Source organism: Euleptes europaea, chromosome 4, assembly GCF_029931775.1.
Source record: "Euleptes europaea isolate rEulEur1 chromosome 4, rEulEur1.hap1, whole genome shotgun sequence".
NCBI lineage: Eukaryota > Metazoa > Chordata > Lepidosauria > Squamata > Sphaerodactylidae > Euleptes > Euleptes europaea.
The window spans coordinates 114,880,090-114,904,958 of record NC_079315.1 but is presented as its reverse complement, the minus strand read 5'-3'; the positions used below and the strand labels follow the sequence as shown (position 1 = coordinate 114,904,958).

Below are 24,869 nucleotides of genomic sequence, written 5' to 3'. Positions count from 1 at the left end.
AATAGCAAAAGATTAGTCTAACGGTCTAGTTCAGCTTGACAATTCAATACTGATTATTTCAAAGCTTATTGTTTTTGTGGTACCTTCAAATCCAACAACATGACTGAGAATGTTAAAACAATAACCAAACAGATTAGGGGGAAAAAATCAAATGAGGAGATTTTCCATTGTGCTACAAGTCAGGGCCAAACTAGATGATACTGTAACATGTGTTGGGTCAGGGCAGAGTTGAGCTTTGGAGATGGAGGGGCACAGGGTTGTGCATGCCATAACATCACTTCTGGGGACAAAACAAAAGTGACTTTGGGTAGCTCTAGGAATCACCGGAAATTCTATGGCAAAAACCATAGAGTTTCTGGTGATTCCTAGAGCTACCTGACCTCACTTCCATGTTTCCCCAGAAGTGACATCACAGCATACTCAGTGGAGACACTTTACAAACAATTTCTCCTGCAACCACTCTGGGAGGCCTGACTGCCTTAGGTGAGGAGCCCCGAACCTGACTTGCAGTCATATATGTCTTCAGGGTCGGATTGCCAGGTCCCTCTTCGCCACCAGCGGGAGGTTTTGGGTGGCGGAGCCTGAGGAGGGTGGGGTTTGGGGAGGGACTTCAATGCCATAGAGTCCAATTGCCAAAGCAGCCTTTTTCTCCAGGTGAACTGGTCTCTATTGGCTGGAGATCAGTTGTAATAGTGGGAGATCTCCAGCTAATACCTGGAGGTTGGCAACCCTATTTCAGGGCAGTAACATTCCCAAGAGCTCTGGGGCTCAAATCAGAGTGCCATCATGGTGTAGTGGCTTTTGATTTGGTCAAATGGCAGTAAATTAAAGATTGATTGATTGGGGTGTAGTGGTTAAGAGCAGTGGTTTGAAGAAGTGGACTCTGATCTGGAGAACCAGGTTTGATTCCCCACTCCTCCACATGAGCGGCAGAGGCTAATCTGGTGAACTGGGTTGGTTTCCCCACTCCTACCATGAAGCCAGCTGGGTGACATTGGGCGAGTCACACTCTCTCAGCCCCACCTACCTCACAGGGTGTCTGTTGTGGGGAGGAGAAGGGAAGGTGGTTGTAAGCCGATCTGAGTCTCCCTTAAGTGGTAGAGAAAGTCGGAATATAAAAACCAACTCTTCTTCTTCTTCAGAGTGCAGCACTAGACAGGAAGAGACTTCAGCCTACCTTCCCACACAGGTTTCCTGGCACAAAATGACCATGGGGCCTTTGGGCCACACTCCCAAGCCAATTCAGGCCCTGGGAATCGTAGTCCCCCAAAGTCACATGTGAGTGCAGGTCAGGACAGTTGGCCCTTATACCAAGCTAAGCATGCTAGATAGCTCAGATTTAAGGTCTAGATAGCTCAGATCTAAGGCCAGCAATCATTGGAAAAGCTTAGCTTGTTTGCTGAGAAGGAGGAGGAGGAGGAGGAGGAGGAGGAGGAGGAGGAGGAGGAGAAGTTGCTTTTTATATGCTTAATTCTAGGGGTGCATTTATAAAGTATGGAACATCACCCTCCCCTGCAACCACAGAAGAGCCATCGATTTAACAGGCACATCACTAATTTAATTTTTTTTTGCATCTGGCTGTGGTCTCACAGCATATATTAGGAGAAATTGGATTCACGGGATACGTATATTGACCGGCTAACCTAGCAGCCTCGTAATTGAAATCAGAGCAGCATTTTTCAAACCTTCCAAGGTCGCTCCGGTTGGGCTGCAAACGGGGAAACGTTTGGAGAGCTGTCCCGAGGCATTAAGTGACCTGTTCTCACCTTCTCACAATACCAGCCACAGCTGATACCGGCGTTATCGTGTCCAATGGAGACGCGGCTCAAGGGACTGAGAAGAGCGGCGATCTCGATGTTGAAGAGGTCCGTCCTGGCCCGTTCAAACTCGCCTCCCTCCAGGAAAACCTTCCCACTGTTTTTCAACCCTTTGGAGCCATGCATGACCATGTGGATCTTGGAGTTGGTCCCGGCCCCTCTGACGTCCCCCGTCGAAACGGCAACATTATAAACCATACCTGAAGTGTACAACAGGCGTTAGATTCAGAGTCATAGAATCATAGAGTTGGAAGGTACCACCAGGGTCATCTAGTCCACCCCCCTGCACAATGCAGGAACTTAACAACCACCTCCCCCACACACATCCAGTGGCCTCTACTCCATGCCCAGAGGATGGCCAAGGTGCCCTCCTTCTCATGATCTGCCAAAGGTCATAGAATCAGCATTGCTGACAGATGGCCATCTAGCCTCTGCTTAAAAACCTCCAGGGAAGGAGAGCTCACCACCTCCCGAGGAAGCCTGTTCCACTGAGGAACTGCTCTGACTGTTAGAAAATTCTTCCTAATGTCTAGATGGAAACTCTTTAGATTTAATTTCAACCTGTTGGTTCTGGTCCGACCTTCTGGGGCAACAGAAAACAACTCGGCACCCTCTTCTATATGACTTGAAGATGGTAATCATATTTCCTCTCAGTCTTCTCCTCTCCAGGCTAAATGAAGTCTGCAAGACGCTACTAGAACTTACTAGTTGCATGGCACCTTTTATCTTGTATAAGTGCTTTGCCATTCTTTTTCATGGTAAATGTGGACTAGATGACTATTTACTGTCTGCTGCTGTAAGTAAGTTCCTGTTAGGTAATTTCTACATTGTTTAGCGTGGCATGTTTAAATACTTCTGCTCTGTCAGCATCATTTCAGCTCTGTATAAATTTCTGCTTGTTTTCAAACTTCTGCAATCCTAAACCCTACGGCATTGTTAATTGTGGTGGTTCCCAAAATGGTACCAGTGGGCACCATGGAGCCTGCCAAGTGTTTTTAGAAAGTGGGAGGGTCTTTTGCCTAGCAAGGCTCCTGATTGGCTATGGAGATTTTTTTAAAGTTGCTTTGGCAGCAGCAGTAACCCCAGAACAAGGATCTTCGTTGAAGGACTGAAGGTAAGGCATTGCAGCCGTTTTGTGGCTGGCTGTGCCTCCTGCGGCAGCCATTTGTGGTCGCCATTTGTGGCCGTGCCCACCACACTGTGTCAGAATTGCTACAGGCTCAAAAAGGTTGGGGGCCCCTAGTTTATTGGATGTTCCAGCCTGCTGATCCTATTGATTGACAATGTGGAGGAGGAGGAGGAGGAAGAAGACGAAAAGTTGGTCTTTATACCATGCATTTCTCTACTTTTAAGGAGTCTCAATGAGGCTTACAATCGCCTTCCTTTCCTCTCACCACAACAGGCACCTTAAGAGGTAGGTGGGGCTGAGAGAGTTCAGAGAGAACTGTGACTGGCCCAAGGTTACCCAGCAGGCTTCATGTGGAGGAGTGGGGAAACCAACCTGGTTCCCCAGATTAGAGTCTGCCACTCTTAACCACACTGGCCCATCTTGAGTCTCGGTGAGCAAGATGAACTCTAATTAACATAAATAAAATAAGACAATGAAAAATAAATAGCCTGCTCTATATCCTACGGTCAGTATAGCCAACAGCATGTTTGCCCCAACTTCCCATCCCATATTCTTTTCCCAAGAGACAAACAATATTGTCATGATCATCGAGGAAGGAAATGACCTTTTTTCCTAATCTCTTCCATCATTAATAGTTTAACATGTTTACAACGGGCACTGTGGGTTAGATGCTTTCTTCAATCAGCATCAACAGGTTTTTAAAGCTGGCGGCTCTAAACTATGAACACAGCCCAGATGCTCAGGTGGAGGCTGGAGAGAAATGGTTAGGAATTGGAATACAGCCAGTAAAGGAGATAGAAGTCAGGGGCGTATGCGGAGGAGACTTGAAGGAGGCAATCTCTAAGGTCTTTTAAGCATGGCTGTTTCACTTGCAATCACCCCTCCGATGACTTCGGGTCTTTGTTGTGATTATGCATGCCGTTTCCAACCATCAGAGGTAGCCTCGCTTTCCCCCTGCCTTTCCCCGAGTTTTAAAATTCAAGATAAAACAGGTCCCTGAAAATGCACACAAAATGCGGGGGAACTCAGGGAGTGAGCAAGGTGACCTCTGATGGTTGGAAACAGCATGCATGATTAGGGTTGCCAACCTCCAGCTACTAGCTGGAGATCGCCTGCTATTACAACTGATCTCCAGCCAACAGAGATCAGTTCACCTGGAGAAAATGGCCGCTTTGGCACTTAAGGAAGAATCAAACTGGCTTACAATCTCCTTCCCCTACCCACAACAGATACCCTGTGAGGTAGGTGGGGCTGAGAGAGCTCTAAGAGTTGTAAATAGCTCAAAGCTGGCTTCACGTGGAAGAGTAGGGAAACCAACCCGGTTCACCAGATTAGCATCCGCCGCTCACGTGGAGGAGTGGGGAATCAAACCCGGTTCCCCAGATCAGAGCCCACCACTCCAAACCACCGCTCTTGACCACTAAACCACGCTGGCTCTCAGGAAGGCTATCTAAGACCTCCTGGAACAGCTCCAACTGCCTTTGTGGCAGGCTGCTAAGCCAGTTCAGGGCTTATTTTGTCCAAAGAGGATACGGCCTTTGTTAGCAGGGGTTTTAATTAAGCCAGATAATTAAAAAATGTCAGTGTCGGGCCTCACACTGTGGTCGGAACCCCAGGAGCTCAAGAAGGAAGACTCGGCTTCTTCCCAGCCAAGAGGCGCAACGTTGATTGATATGGACCTCGCCAGCGGCGCATCCATCAGAGGCTCAAATAAATAATTAAGCGGCTCAGAAAAGGGCGCCTCACATGACGGAGGCCGCTGTTCAACCGGGAGAAGCCTGAATTAAGCACAGGTTCCCAGTAGCCCTCCTCAGCAGGCCTGTGGTTTGCACAGATGCCTCGCAGCCTAAAATATTACTCTGTGCTCTTTCCCTCTCCCAGGGGGTAGGAAGTTCTGGGCAACCTCTGGAGCTCCTGTTTCCTTCTCGGGAGAAGGTCTCGGATGCTCGGGGGCGGGGGCTTTGTAATAATCTCCTCTGCAGTTTTCAGCAATATGCAGAGGAGGAGGCCAGAAAAGACAGTCATGCTAGGAAAAGTTGAGGGCAGCAGGAAAAGTAGAAGACCCAACAAGAGATGGATTGACTCAATAATAAAGGAAGCTACGGCCCTCAGTTTACAAGATCTGAGCAAGGCTGTCAAAGATGGGACTTTTTGGAGGACGTTGATTCATAGGGTCGCCGTGAGTAGGAAGCGACTTGACGGCACTTAACACACACAAGAGACTAGGGGATGCCAGCCTCCAGGTGGGGCCTGGGGAATCCCCCTGGGAATTACACCTCATCTCCACAATACAGAGATCAGTTCCCCTGGAGAAAATGGATGCTTTGGAGGGTGGACTCTATGGTACTGTACCCCACTGGGGTTAGGGATGCCAGCCTCCTGGTGGGACCTGGGAATCCCCCGGAATTACAGGTCATCTCCAGATAGGGTTGCCAACCTCCAGGTACTAGCTGGAGATCTCCTGCTATTACAACTGATCTCCAGCCAATAGAGTTCAATTCACCTGGAGAAAATGGCCGCTTTGGCAATTGGACTCTATGGCATTGAAGTCCCTCCCCTCCCCAAACCCTGCCCTCCTCAGGCTCCACCCCAAAAACCTCCTGCCGGTGGAGAAGAGAAACCTGGCAACCCTATCTCCAGACTGCAGAGATTAATTTCCATGGAAAAAATGGAGGCTTTGGAGGATTGACTCAACGGCATTGCCCTCCACGGTTCAACATTTCAGCCAGAACCTCTAATTAACAGGATGCCTTTTAAAACGAACACATTGTTTAAAGATACTTTCTTGCATAATCACAGCTTCCCTTTAGTCACACAGGGAAGATCCTTGTGTTGCGGTGGCAGCTTCTGCCAAAGCCATCTTTAAAACCTACACAGCCAATCTGGCTAGGGTTGCCAGTCTCCAGGTACCAGCTGGAGATCTCCCGCTATTACAACTGATCTCCAGCAGAAAGAGATCAGTCCCCCTGGAGAAAATGGCCCCTTTGGCAATTGGACTCTATGGCGTTGACATCCCTCCCCTCCCCAAACCCCGCCCTCCTCAGGCTCCGCCCCAAAAACCTCCCGCCGGTTGGGAAGCAGGACCTGGCAACCCTACCTGTGGCCAATCAGAAACACTGCAGAACAAAATCCTCACCTGGCCCTGCCCACTTTCTAAAAACACTTGGCAGGCACCAGGAAAGGTGTCAGTGAATACCATGGCACCCACAGGCACCATGTTGGGGACCCCTGCTCTAGAATGTACAAAAACCCTATGATAAAACCATAGTTGGTTTTTGTAATTTCAACAGTGCCTAATGACATCACTTCCAGTTTTTACTGGAAGTTGCATCAGAACACCATCGTGGCAGCAGCACATCAGCCCCTCCCCCCCCATTTCTCCCAGGGCTTGCCAACTGTGGCCCGGCAAGACTATTATATGAACACATGAACACATTCAGCCTTCTACTGAATCAGACCCTCGGTCCACCAAGGTCAGTACTGTCTACTCAGACAGGCAGCAGCTCTCCAGGGTCTCAGGCGGAGGTCTTTCACATCACCTACTTGCCTAGTCCCTTTAACTAGAGAAGCTGGGGATCGAACCTGGGACCTTCTGCATGCCAAGCAGATGCTCTACCACTGAGCTTTGGCCCTTCCCCCAAATAGAGCTCTGAATACATGAAGCTGCCTTATACTGAATCAGACCCTTAGAATAGAATCATAGAGTTGGAAGGGACCACCAGGGTCATCTAGTCCAACACCCTACACAATGCAGGAAATTCACGACTACTTCCCCTACACACACCCAGTGACCCCTGCTTCATGGCCAGAAGATGGCCAAGATGGTCTTCCTCTCATCATCTGCCTAAGGTCATAGAATCTGCATTGCTGACAACTGGCCATCTAGCCTCTGCTTAAAAACCTCCAGGGAAGGAGCACTTACCACCTCCCAAGGAAGTCTGTTCCACCGAGGAACCCTCTAACTGTTACACAATTGGTCCATCGAAGTCAGTATTGTCTACTCAGACCAGCAACAGCTCTCCTGGGTCTCAGGCAGAGGTCTTTCCCATCACCTGCTTGCCTAGTCCCTTTAACTGGAGATGCTGGGGATTGAACCTGGGACCTTCTGCATGCTGAGCAGATGCTCTATCACTCAGCCACAGCCCCTTCCCTTCACATGGACTTCCTATGATTATGAAGTCCAAGCAAGACTGCTCAAAGACTTCCGTACTGAAGGATCCGGCTCATGGCCTCTAAAGTTAAACATTTTCACTAGCCTCAGTCCCCAAGAAGAGTTACCTGTGGCCTCCGCTCCTCCCACAAGGATATCCCGCTGAATTTTGCCGTCGTCTTCGTCCAGCGCGAGCCAACGGTGACACGGGAACTCATAATTGGCTTTGTTGCCGATGTCTTCGATGAGGACCTTGGGTGAAAGCAGGACAGAACTTAGGCAGAGATGTTCGAGGGAGAGGACAGATGAGCACAAGGAAGGGGCAGCCCACCTCGGCTCTCCAGGAGAAAGAGGGACTATAAACGAAGTAAACAAACATACAGACATTTAACACAGTCATCATGTTATTTCCATCTAAAAAACCACAGTCAGTACTGGGGATTTCAGTTTTTCAGCACAAACACCATATGTTGTCCAAACATAAAATACAAACAATATATTATAAATGATTTGGATGAAGGAATAGAGGGGATGCTTATTAAATTTGCAGGATACTAAATTGGGAGTGGTAGCAAATACGGTAGAAGACAGAACCAGGTTACAGGATGATCTTGACAGGCTGGAGAATTGGGCTAAAACTAATAAAATGCACTTCAACAAAGATAAATAAGAGTTTCCATCTAGACATTAGGAAGAATTTTCTAACAGAGAGGTTCTGCAGTGGAACAGGCTTCCTCGGGAGGTGGTGAGCTCTCCTTCGCTGGAGGTTTTTAAGAAGAGGCTAGATGGCCATCTGTCAGCAATGCTGATTCTATGACCTTAGGCAGATCATGAGAGGGAAGGCACCTTGGCCATCTTCTGGGCGTGGAGTCTGGGTCACTGGGGATGTGTGTGGGGAGGTAGTTTGGAATTTCCTGCATTGTGCAGGGGGTTGGACTAGATGACCCTGGTGGTCCCTTCAAACTCTGATTCTATATCCTTCATTATAGTATTATAGAATCAATCCCTCGTTATAGAATCATAGAGTTGGAAGGGGCCATACAGGCCATCTTGTCCAACCCCCTGCTCAATTCAGGATCAGCCTACAGCATCCCTGGCTGATGTACACACTTCCGGAAACACTGACAGTTCTATACCAGATTGGTGTGTGAGCAATTTTCCATGTGCCAAGACCCAAGGTTTGGGTTAAGAGCTTACATCAGGCCACACAAGATAAAAGATAAAAATACCCCATAAGGTTCACTTCCAGATGTGTTTTTAATAATCACGTTGAATATTTATGTCCACTGAGGAAGGCCTATTCAAGGCAAAATGTGTATGGTCCTGTATTGGTCATTTATATTGAATGTATATCCACCATGTATGAGATTTTTGTCACTGATGTTTTTATATGTAGCCTGCATTCAAGGCCTGGTGTATGTAACAAATTTATTGTGTACACCTTGTAATAAATATAATTATTTTGTTATTAGTTTAGAGTTTTCAGCTCAACCTTTGAGGCTCCCTCCATCTCCAAATCTCCAGGAATTTCCCAACCCAGTGTTGGCAACCCTAATGGTGTGTGTGTGTGTGTGTGTGTGTGTGTGTGTGTGTGTGTGTGTGTGTGTGTGTGGTCTGGGGAACACCAGCGAGCATTGTAACTGAGCCTCTCCATCCAAACCAGGAAGTGTCCCTGCTGCTTCTGTGGCTGAAGTGGAACGGTACCAGTGTCACACGGCAGACAACGAGGGTAGTTTATTCATGGGTACTTTCACTCACGTTCACCCCTGGTCTGTTTCGGTTGTTCCTTGGAGTTATGCATGAGTTTACCCGCCATCAGAGATGACCTCACTGCCAACCCTCGCAGATCCCAGGACTTTCCGTCCCTCTGTTAACCTGATTCTTCCCTCTCCTTCCATCTCAGCCCGGGTGAAATCCCCATGCATAAGGCAAAGTGTGGGGCCTGCAAGCTTGGTTTCTCTCACAGCCAATTACAAAGCAGTGTGTAATGAGGCAGGGATTCAAATACTTCCTGGGAGTTCTTTCTGGGCAGAAGAATTGGTTTTTAAAATGAAGCTAGGGTTTCCCCCCCCAAATTCCTTTTAGGGTGCTCTGTTTTGTGTTTGTCTTTTAAAATGCATCTTGGCTGGGTGCTTGGATTTCCGCAGGGGGGGTGACTTCTCTCTCAAAGAAAGAACTACTGCCAATCACAGAGCAGCATTTCAAGGAGTGGGGTTCCTGTTTTGAGTTTGGAGACTGTTGGTGCATAGCTTCTAAGTGTGGGTCCGGCAAGCAATGAACCTCCGGTAAAACTCCCAGGCATAAATGACCAAGGTTGGGCAGCTCTCAGCAAAGAGGGTCCCCACCAGGTCATTACATAGGCTTTGGTTATGCACAACAATTAAATGCATCTCTGGGTCTCCCTTAACTCTATCTCGAAAGTACAGCCATAGTCTTCAAGACCACTGCCTTCAATAAGCAAGTCACACACAAACACATATCAAGCTGCCTTATACTGAATCAGACTGTCGGTCCATCAAGGTCAGTACTCCCTACTCGGACTGGCAGCAGTTTCTAGGGCAGGGATGTCGAACTCAATTGCTATGAGAGCCGGATATGACATAAATGCCACGTGATCGGGCTGGGCCAGGCCTCGCCAGCGCAGATCGAGAGTAGGGGAAGTGGCTGCCTTGGCTGGCTTGTGGGCCAAGTAATTGCTCTCAAGGGGCTGGATATGGCCCGCGGGCCTTATGTTTGACACCCCTGCTCCAGGGTCTCAGGCTGAGGTCTTTCACATTACCTACTGCCTGGTCCATTCAACTAGAGATGCCAGGGATTGAACCTGGGATCTTCTGCCTGCCAAGCAGATGCTTTACCAATGAACCATTGAGGTCTTTCACATCACCTTCCACCTGGTCCTTTCAACTGGTGATGCTGTGGAATGAACCTGGGTCCTTCTGCATGCAAAGCAGATGATCTACCACTGAGCCATGGTCCCTCGCTTGCTAGGGAGTTGATCTGTTCTTTTATTTCATTATCACTGGTGCTGGGTACATTCAGTTGTATGACCTTAACTCTACTTAACCTTGGATTTGCATCTCCTTATCTTAATTACAGTGACCAGGCTCTCTTTCTACTTGTTGGCCCTTATTCTCACATGGACACATGAAGCTGCTTTATGCTGATTCAGACCCTTGGTCCATCAAGGTCAGTCTTGTCTATTCAAACTGGCAGCTGCTCTCCAGGGTCTCAGGTGGATAGCCAGCATGGTTAAAAGCGGTGGTTTGGAGCGATGGACTCTATCTGGAGAACCAGGTTTGATTCCCCGCTCCTCCACATAAGCGGTGAATGCTAATATGGTGATCTGCATTGGTTTCCCCACTCCTACACATGAAGCCAGCGGGGTGACCTTGGGCTAGTCACAGTTCTCTTAGAGCTCTCTCAGCCCCACCTACCTCACAGGGTGTCTGTTGTGGGGAGGGGAAGGGAAGGTAGACCGGTTTGATTCTACCATAAGTGGTAGAGAAAGTTGGCATATAAAAACCAACTCTTCTTCTTCTACTACTGCTTGTTCCTTTCAACTGGAGATGCCAGGGACTGAACCTGGGACTTTCTGCATGCCAAGCAGAGGCTCTTTTACTGAGCCACAGCCCCACCCCAAATCACGGACTTTGTCAGGCTGCACATACCTTGTCCGGGAACCACTCAGCCATGGCACTCTGCAACTGAGCCACCGGTCCTTGCTAAATGCAACTGCCTTCTACTGAATCAGATCATCAGTCTATTAAGGTCAGTCTTGTCTATTCAGACCAACAGCGGCTCTCCAGGGTCTCAGGCAGAGGTCTTTCACATCACCTACTTGCCTGATCCTTTTAACTGGAGATGCTGGGGACTGAACCTGGGACCTTCTGCATGCCAACCAGATGCTCTACCACCGAGCCACTGAGGTCTTCCCCATCACCTACTGCCTGGTCCTTTCAACTGGAGATGCCGGGGATTGAACCTGGGACTTTCCGAGTGCCAAGCAGAGGCTCTTTCCCTGAGCCACACAGCCCCACCCCAAATCGCAGACTTTGTCCCAGTGTACACACCCTGTCCAGGAACCAACCCGCAGAGCCCCCCTTGTTATTGTGGCCGATGTTGATCTTCCGGAGCCGTCCCATGTTAGGAGCATCCAGGGTGAACTTGTCTTCTTGCCCTCTCTCAAAATTATCGTTATCGTTGTCCAGCTTCCTCTCTCCTGAGCGAAACAAGAAGCAAAGGAATAGAAGAAGAGTTGATTTTTATACCCCAATTTTCTCTACCTTTAAGGAGTCTCAAACTGGCTTACAATCGCCTTCTCTCCCCCGCCCCCCACAACAGGCACTTTGTGAGGTAGGTTGGGCTGAGAGAGCTCTAAGAGAGCTGTGACTAGCCCAAGGTCACCCAGCTGGCTTCATATGGAGGAGTGGAGAAACCAACCTGGTTCACCAGATTAGCGCCCGCTGCTCATGTAGAGGAGTGGGGAATCCAACCCGGTTCTCCAGATCAGAATCCACCACTCCAAACCACCGCTCTTAACCACTACACCATTTTCCTTTTCCTTATGCAAATGGAACCCAGGAGTCTTTGTTTCCACCCAGTTTCCTTTTTCATTGCCCCACATTTTCCTCATTAAATGTGCACGTTTTTCAACATTAATTGTGCACGAATTATACAGTACGCATATATTGTCATATATCTTCCAGGCGAAGTTCATCCCCACCTAAGCGGTGTGCCATTAAAACAGGGACCGTTGAACAAGAGGCAGCACTGGATGAGGCCTGATCCTTCCACAATCATAAGCACTTACCATTTCCCACTTGGAAATACCATTCTTTCACTGCATTATTAAATTAAAAATTAAAATTAAAACAATAATTAAATCAAACGTCTATTGCGAGCACTCTGCCTTGTCCAAATGGACATACTTCTTCGGCTCCAACAGGGTTTGCTTTGCGTGACAGTGTACTGTAACTTCAAACGAACAAACAAAAAACACCCATGCTAATGGCTTTGGTGTTAGTAGAGGACAGCAGGATATGTGCCCTTATACAGATCAGTGACATATGTTGCACATATAAATTGCATGTGCACGCCACACAGCATGCGGACACAACACAAACAAATGTAAAGAACCAGCACCAAAAACCAGAGGACACCAAAAGTGCCAATAAGTATATATATAAATATACAAACAAATGCAATATGGGCCCTTTGCTCATGCCTAGACAATACCTGTGTCTCCATACTGGCCAAAGATATTAATGAAAACATCAGCATCTGTTCCGCTGCCATTTATATCAGCTGTGTATACTCTGACAATATATTTATTTCCTGCAGAGAGAGAGAGAGAGACAGAGAGAGAAAAACCACATTCTCAATAACAATGCAAGATGAAGACTGATATTAGGTGTGTATTAAATCTCATCTACTTCATACCAATGGCTTACCTATGAACACTTCATGCAAAGTCTTTCATTTACGCCATTTACGAAAGATAAATTCATCTTACCCCAGGATACGTACCACCTCTTCCCATGTGATGCTTGGAGTAAGCTACCTGTGCTGCTCTGAGTTAGGTGCATGCGTTCCTCTAGAACAGCGGTGGCCAACTTCTTGGTGGCTACTCTGGCCTTCTCAAAGATTGCCTGGCTCTATCGTAAAATGAATATAACCTTGCAGTAAAGTAAGCAACGGAAGATGTATGTTTAAATAGTAACACATGAACAGTAAGTGGAAAGACAAAAGGTGCACCCAAGGCATCAGATTGGCGGTAGTCCTTTGCTTGTCCACGGTGGTCCTGAGATAGAAGCATACTAAAACAAGCAGGCGACCCATAAGGATTAACTGAAGGGCATCTCATTCATTTGGATCAGGGTCATATGAGGGTAGGGGCTCAGATGGGATCTTTGCCCATGGGCCCATGGTGGCTCTTGGCAGCCCTAATGCCTTCAACGGCCTTTGAGTCTTTCCTGTGTGATCGTTGGCTCCACTCTTGTTAACGTAGAAGAGACAGTGGGGACAGGGTATGTAACATCATTTACCATTCTAGCTAATGCAGGCTGTGCGTTCTCAGCGCAAAAAGTATTAAAGCAAACAACTGTTTTAAGCCTGATCTTTGAAAAGATTCTTAATCCTCAGTCGTTCAAAGGTGGGTGAAGTTCTGGGAATGGTCCTTGGGTGGAAGAGCATTCGCATGTCACTGACATTTGAAACAAATCCTTTAGAGCAAATTTCTAAAAAGTAGTACATCGGCTCCCCCTGCTGGCTAGACATGATTTGAACTGCCATTGTAGTTATTCTTTTTAAAATTGAGCATCTGGAGAACTTGCTAATGGGGGGGGGGGATGACTGTACAATCAAAAATAGATGCATTATGATTGCTCATTATGCAAAGAATCCAACGGTGCAATCCTAGGAACACTTTCCTGGGAGTAAGCCCTGTTGAAGAAAATGAGAACTTACTTCTCAATGGTCTTACTTAGGATTGTTCTCAAAAATGACTTAATGCGGTGGCGGGGGAGGAATCAGGTGTCAAGATCAAGAGTGGGGGAACTATCTGTAACATTGCTGAGCAAACTGAAGACACAGACAATAAGGACTATAAAAATAAGGTACCTGAAGGGACCAAGTGGAAGTAATTACTCACTTTATATGTGTAGGTATAATACACATGTTCTAGTAACAATAAACAACAGTCAAACTGCATATTATGTGGAGAAGGAAAAAAGACACCTCTGTACAAATATCCAGGGGATAAGAAAATCAGTACAGGAGAGAATATTATTGGAAATCAACAAATTATTATTGTGACTACACACATATATATTACAAAAATAGTCACGTTGACCATCAACATACAAAACGCAACATGCATCAGACACAAAAGGTGGGTAATACATAGAGTGAGTACACTCCAGTCAATAATCTTTCTATGTTTCTTTTTCCACAGGAGCAGGTTTGTATGGACGAAAGGATGTCAATGGACACAAGTTCATCAAGAGGATACGATCGTTTCGAAGTCTCAAAATTCAAATCTTCATCAGTCCTTCATAACAGAAGTCTCATAAATTCCTATGTTATCATCCATGTTGCACAGGTCAGAAAAAGGCTTACCCTTAGAGGAAGGAACTTTGAATTTTACCCTGCTTGGGATATTTTGATATTGCAATACTTTGGCAACCTTACCCTAAAGGGATTGTGCAACATGGATGATAACATAGGAATGTATGAGACTTCTGTTATGACTGAAGTGTACTCACCCTATTTATTACCCACCTTTAGTGTCTGATGCATGTTGCGTTTTGTATGTTGATGGTCAACGTGACTATTTTTGTAATATATATGTGTGTAGTCACAATAAGAATTTGTTGATTTCCAATAATATTCGCTCCTGTACTAAACTGCATGTTATGGCAGTCATAAATTCAACCCATGTCCTACCTGCGGGACCACCTCTCCCAGTATGACCTCCCTTGCCTCTTTAGGTCACCATCGTAGGGCCTTCTACAGGTGCCTGGCCCCTGAATTGCCTACTTTTCAGCCACCAGGGTAAGGGCCTTTTCAGTGGCTGCCCCTTCTCTCTGGAATCAGCTCCCTGGGGACGTTCATGCCCTGCGGGATCTCCCAGAATTCCGTAGGGCATGTCAGGCTGCTTTCTTTCGTGTGGTCTTTGGTTAACGTTACGAATCGGGCGACTGGCCAATTGTTTTTAATTTCTATGAGTCGTCTGTTGTTGAGTTGATGTTTTAATTGGTTTTATTGCTCTGTGTATTGCATTTATTTATTTGTACTGTATTTGTATTGATTGTATTTGTAAATGTTGTAAGCTGCCCTGAAACCCCGACGTGGAGAGGGTGCGGGGTATAAAACAAACAAACAAACAAACACATTTTAGAGGGAAATGTAGCCGTTTAAAAATGGCCGCAAGCACATGCTACTGCAGCACCAGGCTATCGTATTTTCCCTGCACATTTTTAAGTGCTGAAACAGCTGTGATAAGGTTTGGCACTTGAAACGTCATGGTGGGGGACAAGATTGTCTGGTGCCACCACAGCATGGGCACAATAAGAACTGACCCCTCATTACAATTTTTAAATGGCTGATTTTTTCTCTTAAATGGCATGAGAGGCCTTGGGTTGGACCCATGGATGCTGTAACATGTAGTTTGGCCCTAAAATATAGGGAGTTGGGTTTCCTCTCTCTTTCCTATGACTTGCAGGTGCCAAGTCTGATTTTCATCTTAAATCTCTGTCAAACTATTACAATAACAGCCTTAAAAAGGTTAATTCAGAATAAACAGGCTTTTCCGCATTCTCATTTTCTTTGCTTGTAAATTCTTGTCTCTTCAAGGGTTTTTGTCCTGTTCTGCACATGTTTTGCTCCCTCTAGTGGTCGATTTGATATCACACAGGTTTATGTCTAGCATAAAAAACCGGCAGTTTAAATCTGCAGGGAGATATGCCAGACATAAACCTGTCTGTTTTAGAATCAGCCACTCAAAGGAGCAAAACACGTGCGGAACTGGAAACCCCCCCCCCAAAAAAAAAGAAACAGGAACTTAAAAGCGAGGAAAATGAGAATGTGGAAAAGCCCAATGTTTAACAGAAGATTTATCTGAAGATTTTAGGGGTGGGATGGGTTTAATTTAAGATTTTGCTTCAGCAAAAAATAGTAATTATAGCTGGTACAGTTCTCTGCTCCTTCAACTCCTCCTGAAAACTGTTCCATTAATTTTCCAATACTAGCAGCTCACCATCTCCTTCTGTTTTCCAACTTAAATCTGAGAGCCATTGGATGAAAAAGGGGGAAGAGCTATTTAGGTTAAAGACAAGGAGGTACAACGTACTGTAGCTCTTTTAAAACATCAATAGCTTTTTCCTATCCAATGTTATCCCCTCTGGTGAACATGTACAGTGGGATACAAGATGGCACGTTACCCAGCTCACCTCATCACAAGGGGCACAATCATGAAAATCACGTCAGAATAAAGGTAGAGGATCATGTTTGAATGTTCCTCCATTTAAAAAAACAACCCTGCATATCCAAATATAGTGTGTCAAGGAAGAAGCTAGGCTAGATTCCTGGCATGCTTCCTTTCCTGACGCGTGTGTTATGTGTGGACGTGAAATGTACTTCAAGCCATGGTTGCAAGCTATTAGTGAATAGTCGTTACCATTAACTTTGACTCACACTTATAAAGAAACACAAATACAAATTTAGGCAACAACAACAAGTATGTACAACACAAATCCAACTCCTAACAGATAGTACCCAAAGAGTGCTAGTTAATGGTTACTCATCCACTTGGAGAGAAGTGACTAGTGGAGTTCCTCAGGGATCTGTCCTGGGCCCTGTGTTGTTCAACATCTTTATAAATGATTTGGATGAAGGAATAGAGGGGATTCTTATTAAATTTGCAGATGATACTAAATTGGGAGGGGTAGCAAATACGGTAGAAGACAGCGCCAAGATGCAGGATGCTCTTGACAGGCTGGAGAAGTGGGCTAGAACTAATAAAATGAACTTCAACAAAGACAAATGTAAAGTTCTGCATTTAAGGTAGGAAAAATCAAATGCATAATTATAGGATGGGGGAGACTTGTCTGAGCAGTAGTGTGTGTGAAAAGGATCTTGGGGTCTTAGTAGACCAAACACTGAACATAAGTCAGCAGTGTGATGCGGTAGCTAAAAAGGCAAATGCCTTCTTGGGCTGCATCAACAGAAGTATAGTGTCCAGATCACGTGAAGTGATGGTATCGCTTTACTCCGCTCTGGTTAGACCTCAACTAGAGTACTGTGTTCAGTTTTGGGCACCACAATTTTAAAAAGATGTAAACAAGCTGGAACGTGTCCAGAGGAGAGCAACAAAGATGGTGAGAGGTCTGGAGACCAAGTCCTATGAGGAAAGGTTGAAGGAGCTGGGTATGTTTAGCCTGAAGAGGAGAAGACTGAGAAGGGATATGATAACCATCTTCAAGTACTTGAGGGGCTGTCATATTGAGGATGGCCCGAGTTGTTTTCTGTTGCCCAAGAAGGTCGAACAAGAACCAACGGGTTGAAATTAAATCAAAAGAGTTTCCGTCTAGACATTAGGAAGAATTTTCTAACAGTTAGAGCGGTTCTTCAGTGGAAAAGGCTTCCTTGGGAGATGGTAAGTGCTCCTTCCCTGGAGTTTAAGCAAAGGCTAGATGGCTATCTGTCAGCAATGCTGATTCTATGACCTTAAGCAGAAGATGATAGGGAGGGCATCTTGGGCGTCTTCTGGGCATGGAGTAGGGGTCACTGGGGGTGTGAGGGGGAGGTAGATGTGAATTCCCTGCATTGTGCAGGGGGCTGGACTAGATGCCCCTGGTAGTCCCTTCCAACTCTATGATTCTATGATTCTAGCCACCAACACCACTACTTTATAATGATGGCTGCTTTGTTCGGTGGAGTCTATGACATTGTACTCTATTGAAGTCCCTTCCCTCCTCAAACCCTGACCCCCTTGGGCTCCACCTCCAAAATCTCCAGGTATTTCCCAACCCAGAGCTGGCAAGCCTAAGGTGGGGACTGGGCTTTTGCCGGAATTACAGCTGATCTCCATGCTACAGAGATCAGTTCCCCTGGAGAAAATGGCATCTTCAGAGGGTGGGCTCTTTGATATCACATCCCCATGGAGCTCCTTTGCCTCCTGAAACTCTGACTTCCCCAGGCTCCGCCCCCAAATCTCCAGGTATTTCCCAACCTGGAACTGTTAACCCTAGCCAACCAGGTGGTTGTGATGCTAGATATCGGTAACGGAAGGACACCTCTTCACTTTTATTACATTTAGAATACTGTGCTTGGGAAAGGCCTATGGTTGCCAGACTCCCGCCAGGGGCGGGGGATCCCCCACTTTGGGCCCCCTCCCCCTGGTGCTGTTCAGCGGGGCGGGTGGGGGTCTTCAGGAAGTGATGTCAATGCGCCAACAGCATCGAAGCCTAGGCCTCAATTTGCACCTGGTAAGACCCCCCCCCTTCCCCACCAGTAGCCAGGGGGTACCTGGCAGCCCAAGAAAGGCTATCCAAGAAATCTATGAGGAAAAGCTATGCGGGCATTGCTCTGGTCATTCTTCACTCTGCAAAGCTGTTAGTGATAGCACAGATTCTGGCAGGAAGGAAAGACTAATTAGACCTGGACAAGCTCCTAGTTTTCAGATCCACACCAGCTCCCTGGCAAACAGTGCAAGGAACCAGTAATGAATTGAAATTCAAACAGATGGAGAGGACTGATTTTCCAAATGCCTATGTGTGTGTGTGTGGGGGGGAGGTAATCCTTCCAGCACTCTATAGAAAATGTCTATTGGAAACCAAAATGGGTGGGAGGAATAGGGGAAATAATTACTGTGTCACTCAGCAAACTGTATGTCGGCTCTGTCAGCTGCAGGAGATATAACGCTGGCTCCTCTCTAATCACAACTCAGGCGTATCTAAACTAAAAATTTAGGTCATTTATGCATGGTCGCTTTAACCTCCTTTATTCCCCATTTCAGCCGGGATCAAAGTAACCCGGGTTGGGGGAAACTGTATGCATTGGCTGGAATGATCAGGGACGAAACTGTGTGCTAATAGAGGCATAAATACAGAAAAGCAGTCTCCCAAGTTCAAATCAAGTCCCACCCCTTTAAATGCGGCTCTGTAATTGGCTGACTTCAAAGTACTCACCCTGACAGAAGCTTTCCTTCCCCCCAGACTCAACTGCCGCATTAAAAAGCATTTTAAGAACAAAGAACAAAAAAACGGAGCAATCTGAAAGAAGGGGGGAGGAATCCAAGCCTCATTTTTAAAAAGCCTTTCTTTCGCTCAGAAAGAGCTCCGAGGTAGCAGGAAACACTTGAATCCCCGCCTCTTTACATACCGCTTTGTGATTGGCTGTGAGAGAAGCCAATCTTCTGTGCTTCCCCTGTTTGGCTATCGGCACGCTGCCTTGAAGAGGGGTTTGGAAAAGGGTGGGGCGAAGCTCAACCCGAGAAAGTTGTGCGCTCGCTCAGTGATTCCAGAACGAGCCAGGATGCACGGTTTAATTCAGGCCGGAAGAGGAATGGGAAAAGCCGGGTTTGTTTTGCGTTGAAACGGCATAATGTGCATACTGAAAAATTTGATCCTGGCTGAAACAGGGAATAAAGGAGAGTAAAGCGACCATGCATCAATGACCATATACGACTATTCTCAGAGGATCTTGGGAATTGTAGTTTAATAAGAATGCTGAGAATGCACTCAGGGAATCCAAGCTTGGAATCGAACGTCCGGGACTAGCGTTGCCAGGCAGGAAGTCTGGGGACACGGGGGTGCAACTTCAGCCATAGAGTTTCCGGAAATTCTTAGAAATACTCCATGTCATATGAAACTGCCTTACACTGAATCAGACCCTTGGTCCATCAAAGTCAGTATTGTCTACTCAGACCAGCAGAGGCTCTCCAGGGTCTCAGACAGAGGTCTTTCACATCACCTACTTGCCTAGTCCCTTTAACTAGAGATGCCAGGGATAGAACCTGGGACCTTCTGCATGCCAAGTAGATGCTCTGCCACTGAGTTACAGCCCCTCCTCTGGGTGTTTCCTGGAAGTGAAATTGTGATGCCACCAATGTGGTGTATTTTTCTCTCCTGCTGCCATTCCAAGTGATAGTGGGCAAAGAGGGGTGCTAGCAGCAGAACTTCTGCCATAATAGGTAGGTAGGTAGGTAGGTAGGTAGGTAGGTAGGTAGGTAGGTAGGTAGGTAGATAGATAGATAGATAGATAGATAGATAGATAGATAGATAGATAGATAGATAGATAGATAGATAGGTAGGTAGATAGGCAGGCAGGCAGGGAGGGAGGGAGGCAGGCAGGAAGAAGAAGAAGAAAAGTTGGTTTTTATATGCTGACTTTATCACTTAAGGAGCCCCGTGGCGCAGAGTGGTAAGCTGCAGTACTGCAGTCCAAGTTCTGCTCACGACCTGAGTTCGATCCCGACGGAAGTTGGATTCAGATAGCCGGCTCAAGGTTGACTCAGCCTTCCATCCTTCCGAGGTCAGAAAAATGAGTACCCAGCTTGCTGGGGGTAAAGGGAAGATGACTGGGGAAGGCACTGGCAAACCACCCCATAAACAAAGTCTGCCTAGGAAACATCGGAATGTGACGTCACCCCATGGGTTAGGAATCACCTGGTGCTTGCACAGGGGACCTTTACCTTTACTTTTTTAACACTTAAGGAAGAATCAAACCAGCTTACAATCACCTTCCCTTCCCCTCCCCACAACAGACACCATGTGAGGTACGTGGGGTTGAGAGTGTGTGACTAGCCCACGGTCACACAGCTGGCTTCATGTGTAGGAGTGTCGAAAACGACACGGTTCACCAGATTCGAGTCCGCCGCTCATGTGGAGGAGTGGGGAATCAAACCCGGTTCTCCCGATCAGAGTTCACTGCTCCAAACCACCGCTCTTAACCACTACACCACTCTACATTCTCAAAGGTACTCTGGTAATTTAAAAAGTTACAGTACTGGTTATATACTTAATATTGCCAGTTATCTTATTGTATGTGTAGCCCTGTTCACATTACAGTGAACGCACCTACAACCTGCATGGACATGTGTGCGCCTGTTTGTAAGAAAAGCCCACATGTCTTCACTTTGCAAATAAAACTGGGGACAAGTTTCTGGGTAAATGTGGGGTTTCAATCATATGTTCCGCTGTACATGTAATATGAGAATTACTCAACACCTAAAGAAAGGAAAATCAAGTGTACATTGCACACAGATTGCACATGCATTCATGGTAACTTGTGAACAGGACTAGTGTGTTTGCTGGCAGCCATCTTTTCCCACCACTGCTCTGAGAAAATGTTTTAAAAACGATGTCAGCTGCATTGACGCATCACTTCCAGAAAAACAAACAGGTGATGTAGGGTAACTCTAGGAATCACCGGAAGCTATGGTTTTACCATAGAGCAGGGGTCCCCGACCTTTATGAGCCTGAGGGCACCTTTGGGATTCTGAGACCGGGTGGTGGGCACGACCAGGGAACAAGGTTATGCATAACTCTCATAGAAACCCTTCCAACATTTGGGCAAAAGCTCTGGTTAACAGGATACGTTTTAATCTGCACAGCCAAACAGGACTCCTACTGGTCCCAAGCCCCCACTACTTCCTAATAACACTTGACGGGAGCCACGAAAGGTGGCTCCGCAGATTTGAACGTGGTAAGCAATATTGCAATTTCCATTATATTATAAGCTGTATGATGTGCAATGCATAGCCCAGGTTTGTAACATTCTGTATTAGCTAAGATGTTTTATTTATTACAGAGGTGTTACACCCAGGAGGGGTCGTCGTACCCTTATAAATAAACTTGTGCCCTTAGGAATAAACTGAAGAAGCCTTATGTATGAATTATAAGAAAATTAACTTACAAGGAAATCAACTGATGAAGCAAACCCTTGCGAAATGAACACCAATCTGGAGGTGCCGTTTTGTTAGTTGAAGATGGAATTTTGCATTGTTGAAGATTGAATTCTGCATATTCTGTGGGAATGCATTGTCCTTGGTACTTTTCTGCTCTGGTGAAACAGCCAGCCAATTTCTACCCAGGTGAAGCAACCAGCCCTTTATTACTTTGAACTATTTCTTCGAACTTGGGTTTTTGGACAATTTTATAGTATGTTTATAGGATGCAGATTTTCTTTGCCGTAAAACTTTGTCAGACTTGAGCCCTGGTGCTGCCGTTTCATTTTAACCTCCAGGTAATAGCAGAAGATCTCCTGCTATTACAGCTGAGCTCCAGCCGACAGAGCTCAGTTCCCCTGGAGGAAATGGCCGCTTTGGCAATTGGACTCTATGGCATTGGAGTCCCTCCCCAAACCCCACCCTCCTCAGAAGTGACATAGTGTGGAAACCCCACTTCATATCAGGAGGAAAACAATATAAAACCTGTAGATTATAGATTATATTAAAACAATATAAACCTGTTTTGTTTCCTAATTGTACTCACTCTCTCTCTCTCTCTTCCTGTGGAAGATGCTCTCTCATCTACTTGTTGACAGAGAAGAAAACCGCCCCGGCATGGCATTCTTTCCCAATTTGGGGACCTAATCGGACTTCTTTGTAATCATATTTATTATTAATAACACCAGACAGGTGTAAACACGACCCAAAGAAAGAATCTGCGCTAATTATGGGAACCGAAGACAGTTGCCGCTTCCGGCCATTCACGAGCTACAACCGTCTTTTTGAATGAGCGGCCTTATCTCCGGGTTGACACAAACTGTTATCCGAATCATTTCACACCCATTGTGCCTCCTCTTTAGCCACCTTTTCAGCAGCCAAGAAGCCAGCTGCCGCAACCCCCGTAGCGCCAAACCCGTTTGAGATAGCCAAGAGGCAAGGCCCACGGTTTTATAAAAACATGATTGCTTGCTTTTAATTTAACTAGTTTAATTGGGGTGGCGGGGTGGGGGGTCCCCTACCTTGTTGAACCTGTGAGCCTTTTGGGGGGGGGATTTTGAGAGGGGGTGGTAGTGCCACCACAAAATGGCGGCCATGGGAGGCCAGTCACAAAATGGCTGCCAGGGGTGAATTACTAGGGTTGCCAGATCCCTCTTCACCACCGGCGGGAGGTTTTTGGGGCGCAGCCTGAGGAAGGCAGGGTTTGGGGAGGAGTGGGACTTCAATGCCATAGAGTCCAATGGCCAAAGGGGCCATTTTCTCCAGGTGAGCTGATTGCTATAGGCTGGAGATCAGTTGTAATAGCAGGAGATCTCCAGCTAGCACCTGGAGGTTGGGAACCCTATGAATTACAATAAGTCAACAGGAGACGTTGATGGGGGCGGCTATTTTCAAATGGCTGCTCCCTGTCTGTAGATCCAATGGAAATGCCTTCTAGGGATGCACCTTCTGCTCCATGAGATGGAAGAAAGCCAGGATTGGCTCTTTGCTTTGGGGAAGAGAGCCACAGGAAGCCTCTAGTGGGCACTATGACATGCAGAGTCACCGTGGACTACTTGTTTAATCAGCAGGTGAATCAACTGACACTTGAGTTGATTAACTAGTCGGGGCCAATGTCTATAGATGAGGCTATGAAATAAGTTTGGAGGCTGTCTTGGGTCTAGTATAGTATAGTGACTTTGGGCTAGTCACAGTTTTCTCAGAACTCTCTCAGCCTCACCTACCTCACAAGGAGTCTGTTATAGGGAGAGGAAGGGAAGGAGATTGTAAGCCAGTTTGAGTCTCCTGAAAAGGTAGAGAAAGTCGGCATATAAAAGCCAACTCTTCTTCTACTTCTTCTTCTTCTTCTTCTATAGATCATGATGGGTAGCCATGTTAGTCTGTCTGTAGTACAAAAGAGCAAGAGTCCAGTAGTACCTCCCAACTCAGAAGGCTTTAAGAAGGAAGTGGACATGTTCATGGAGTCGAGGGGTAACCATGGCTACTAGTCAAAATGAACACTAGTCATGAGGCATACCTCTTCTCTCCAGTATCAGAGGAGCATGCCTGTTATATTAGGTGCTGTGGAACCCAGGCAGGATAATGCTGCAGCAGTTGTCTTGTTTGTGGGCTGCCTAGAGGCACCTGGTTGGCCACTGTGTGAACACACTGCTGGACTTGATGGGCCTTGGTGTGATCCTGCATGGCCTTTCTTATGTTCACCTTATAGACTAACAAAATTTCTGGCAGGGTATGAGCTTTCGTGAGTCACAGATCTCAGATATCTGAAGAAGTGAGCTGGGACTCTCAAAAGTTCATGTCCTGCCAGAAATTTTTGTTAGTCTTTAAAGTGCTACTGGACTCTTGCTCTTTTCCATTGCGTCTAGTATGTTAGGGTGGAACAATACGTTCATAGTTAGATAGAACTGGCAGGAGCCTCATCATTTTCTCTTCCTTCCTGGTCATGCATAGTTTATCACAACCTATAACATGTTGTAATCTCAGCATATTTTCCCAATCTTTCCTCAAGTCATCGACTGCTGAAGTCAGGGGTGGGGCTGACAATTCCGGGTGGGAGAATTCTTGGAGATTTAGGGAGCGGAGCCTGGAGAGAATGGGGTTTGAGGAGGGAAGGGACCTCAGTGGGGCATAATGACATAGAGTCCACCCTCCAAAGCAGCTATTTCTAAAGCCATCTAAACTAGTCTTCATCTTCAAGTACTTGAAGGGCTGTCACATAGAGGATGGTGCCAAGTTGCTTTCTGTTGCCCCGAAGGTCGGGACAGAGCCAACGGTTGAAATGAAATCAAAGGAGTTTCCGTCTAGACATTAGGAAGAATTTTCTAACAGTTAGAGTGGTTCGTCAGTGGAACAGGCTTCCTCGGGAGGTGGTAAGCTCTCCTTCCCTGGAGGTTTTTAAGCAGAGGCTAGATGGCCATCTGTCAGCAATGCTGATTCTATGACCTTAAGCAGAAGATGATAGGGAGGGCATCTTGGGCATCTTCTGGGCATGGAGTAGGGGTCACTGGGGGTGTGGGGGGGAGGTAGATGTGAATTTCCTGCATTGTGCAGGGGGTTGGGCTAGATGCCCCTGGTGGTCCCTTCCAACTCTATGATTCTAGCCACCAACACCACTACTTTATAATGATGAATGGAATACATTTTGTCTGATTCTGTTGTGGCCCTGATCCACATGCCTGCTGAACCCAGTGTGGAAACTCCCCATTAGCTGAACAGGCTCCTGACAGAAGGGCCTTTGTCCTTCGCAGCTATTCAAAGTTAAGTCACCCAGAGTTAAGAATTTATTAGGGGAAAGGAAATAGCACGAGGCAGAACAATATCCCTTTC

The 24,869-nt window shown here is 46.5% G+C and overlaps 1 protein-coding gene across 1 annotated transcript in view; it reads right to left on the bottom strand.

The window, feature by feature from the left end:
* Positions 1–24,869, bottom strand: part of LOXHD1 (lipoxygenase homology PLAT domains 1) — a 170,337-nt gene that overhangs the window by 124,349 nt on the left and 21,119 nt on the right. Inside the window, exons 6-9 of the mRNA XM_056849078.1 lie at positions 12,332–12,430; positions 11,167–11,315; positions 7,225–7,348; positions 1,767–2,017 (exon numbers count right to left, since the gene is read on the bottom strand). Coding sequence (XP_056705056.1) covers positions 1,767–2,017; positions 7,225–7,348; positions 11,167–11,315; positions 12,332–12,430 — 623 coding nt within the window. The remainder of the gene's footprint in view (positions 1–1,766; positions 2,018–7,224; positions 7,349–11,166; positions 11,316–12,331; positions 12,431–24,869) is intronic.